The sequence below is a fragment of the Propithecus coquereli genome, unplaced genomic scaffold (genome assembly GCF_000956105.1).
Source record: "Propithecus coquereli isolate 6110/MARCELLA unplaced genomic scaffold, Pcoq_1.0 Scaffold65, whole genome shotgun sequence".
Classification (NCBI taxonomy): domain Eukaryota; kingdom Metazoa; phylum Chordata; class Mammalia; order Primates; family Indriidae; genus Propithecus; species Propithecus coquereli.
The window spans coordinates 2,099,169-2,101,669 of NW_012152507.1; the positions used below are offsets into that span (position 1 = coordinate 2,099,169).

A 2,501-nucleotide genomic window follows, 5' to 3' on the forward strand; every position below is an offset into this window, starting at 1 on the left:
GACCCCAAACAAATTGCCTTTTGGATTGCTGCATTATAAATCATATTCCTCTTGGTGTCATTAAGCATGATAAAGTGCCAGCGTTCCACCAACCAGTTTGCAACACGATAAAAATTCTCCTTTGCATCACTGAAATCAGGGTTTAGTTTCACTGCTTTATGAAAATACCCAGCTGCTTCATCTCTAAAGCCCATTCTAGAGTAAAAAATGACAAAGACAAAATATATTCAACTATATGGTATCCATCATAGTGCCTTAGTTTATGCCACTCACCTGGCCTGGGAATCCCTTAGGAGCACCCTAAATCCTACCCAACCCAAGTGCTACTTCCTTTGGGAAGCCTTCTGGAGGACCGCATTCCTCATGTTTTCTTTCTTTTCTGAACCTCTACTATATTTATGCATTCCGGGACACTAACAAGTACCTGTCTCTAAATTATTTTGTATTAAAGTATAGTAGGAGAGCTCTAGTCATCCTCCATTTAACCAGCTCACTAGAACACCAGCTCTTTCTGAAACCATTCGCTCTGTAAAACATACTAACACCCACGGCCAGTAGGTGCCTTTCTGGTGTGCCTGCATACCTTTTCTCTCAGCAATTGAGCTGGATGGTCATCAAGAGTCAGTTGCTGCCAGACCAGTTTATGACAATTGTGCTTATTATAATTATGTATTTTAAAAATTACAGAAAGTAAATAAATATGACTACAAAATGAGAATCGTGCCTAAGGACACTAAACCAAATGCTTTGGAAAAAATCAAAGGCAAGTCACAGAAAAACCTGGTACTGAATTATATATGAGCAACTAAAAAATAAAAGACAGGGAAAAACTATCAAATCACCTAGAACAGTGCTTCTCAAACTACCTGTAGTGAAGAGCCTCTCCTTCCTTTTTTATATATCTAATCTTTTGTAGGCCAACACAGTTGCACTACACATGGTTAGTATGCAGCTCAGATACATCAGATTTCAGCAGCACCCAAACTAGTCTACACTCTCTTCAACATGAGAGTTCCCTAACCATATGCTTGGATTTACAGCAATGTCAAATTGCTATATACATTTGTAAACACTTATTCTCACTATGTGTACTTATCTGTCATTAACCAGTACCTTGCGGATCAGCACCAACATGGGGACCACACACTGAACACAACTGAGCTAGTAGAACCCTTCTCACTCATTCTTCTTCACAAGCACCTTTAAGCATTCTGTAAATGTTAAAGAAACTTAATCATACTATTCAATACTATTCATTCTGAGTATGGTTAAAGCAACAAAGACATTCTGGAACTCCAAACAGAGACCACACTCTAACAAAAAGCAATGGCCCTAAGTCAAATGATAGGCACTCATGTTTTATGTTAAAATTAAAATGTTTTAAGGTTAGTATATGTTATTTTTAAATTATCTTGAAGGGAGAGCTATCTTGTTCTTATTTTGCAATTGTCACTGCACACAGTATAGTACACACAGTATGTAATCATATTTGTTGAGACTAACTTAGCAATGGATATAAAAAAATGTTTCAAATTATCAATGATCAATCTGTTAAATCAACATCAAACCTGCCCCTAATAATTTCCTGGGCTTGTGCTTCCCTTAGGTTTGATATTTAATACATCATCAGTTGTCTTAAACTGCAATGCTAATACAAAAAATATATAATCCACTCAAAGTGTTTCTCATATTGAAAGACTTAACATGTATCAATACTATCAGTGAACTGTAAGAATGCCTTTTTCTCTTTTGACTAGGAAAAACATTATCTTCTTGATTAGCAATTTAAATATATTTTGTTTAAATCTAATACTATTGAAATAACAAAAGGTTATAAAGTTGAGAAACTCCAGACATATTTTATTTTACAAATAAATGTCAGGAGAGGAAATTATTGTTTACTTTGGAAATCTTTTTCTCCTGAGCAGTGATTCCTTTGGTGGAGCTTGAATGATACATTTTTTTTTTTTTTTTGAGACAGAGTCTCACTCTTTTGCCCGGGCTAGAGTGCCGTGGCGTCAGCCTAGCTCACAGCAACCTCAAATTCCTGGCCTCAAGCGATCCTACTGCCTCAGCCTGATACACTGTTATTGAGAAGAAAAGTAGCATAGAACAAAAAAGCTAAAAGTCAAAGCCACATTCATATTGTTGCAAATTCTGAATTGCTAATATTTGAATCAGAAATTTTGCTTAGGCCTGGCGCAGTGGCTCACGCCTATAATCCTGGCACTTGGAAGGCGGAGGAAGGAGGATCCCTTGAGGCCAGGAGTTCCAGAGTAGCCAGAGCAACATTGAGACCCCAACTCTACAAAAAATAGAAAAACTAGATGGGCACAGTGGCACATGCTTGTAGTCCCAGCTTCTTGGGAGACTGAGGCAGAAGAATCGCTTGAGCCCAGGAGTTTGAGGTTGCAGTGAGCTATAATGATGTCACTACCGTATTCTAGCCCAGGCCACAGAACAAGACCATATCTCCAAAAAGAAAAAGAAGAAAGGCCAGG

At 37.7% G+C, this 2,501-nt stretch overlaps 1 protein-coding gene across 1 annotated transcript in view; it reads right to left on the reverse strand.

Annotated features, from left to right (window-relative positions):
• Nucleotides 1–2,501, reverse strand: part of PRMT9 (protein arginine methyltransferase 9) — a 57,502-nt gene that overhangs the window by 30,879 nt on the left and 24,122 nt on the right. Inside the window, exon 2 of the mRNA XM_012660011.1 lies at nt 4–202. Within this exon, the coding sequence (XP_012515465.1) occupies nt 4–202 (199 nt within the window). The remainder of the gene's footprint in view (nt 1–3; nt 203–2,501) is intronic.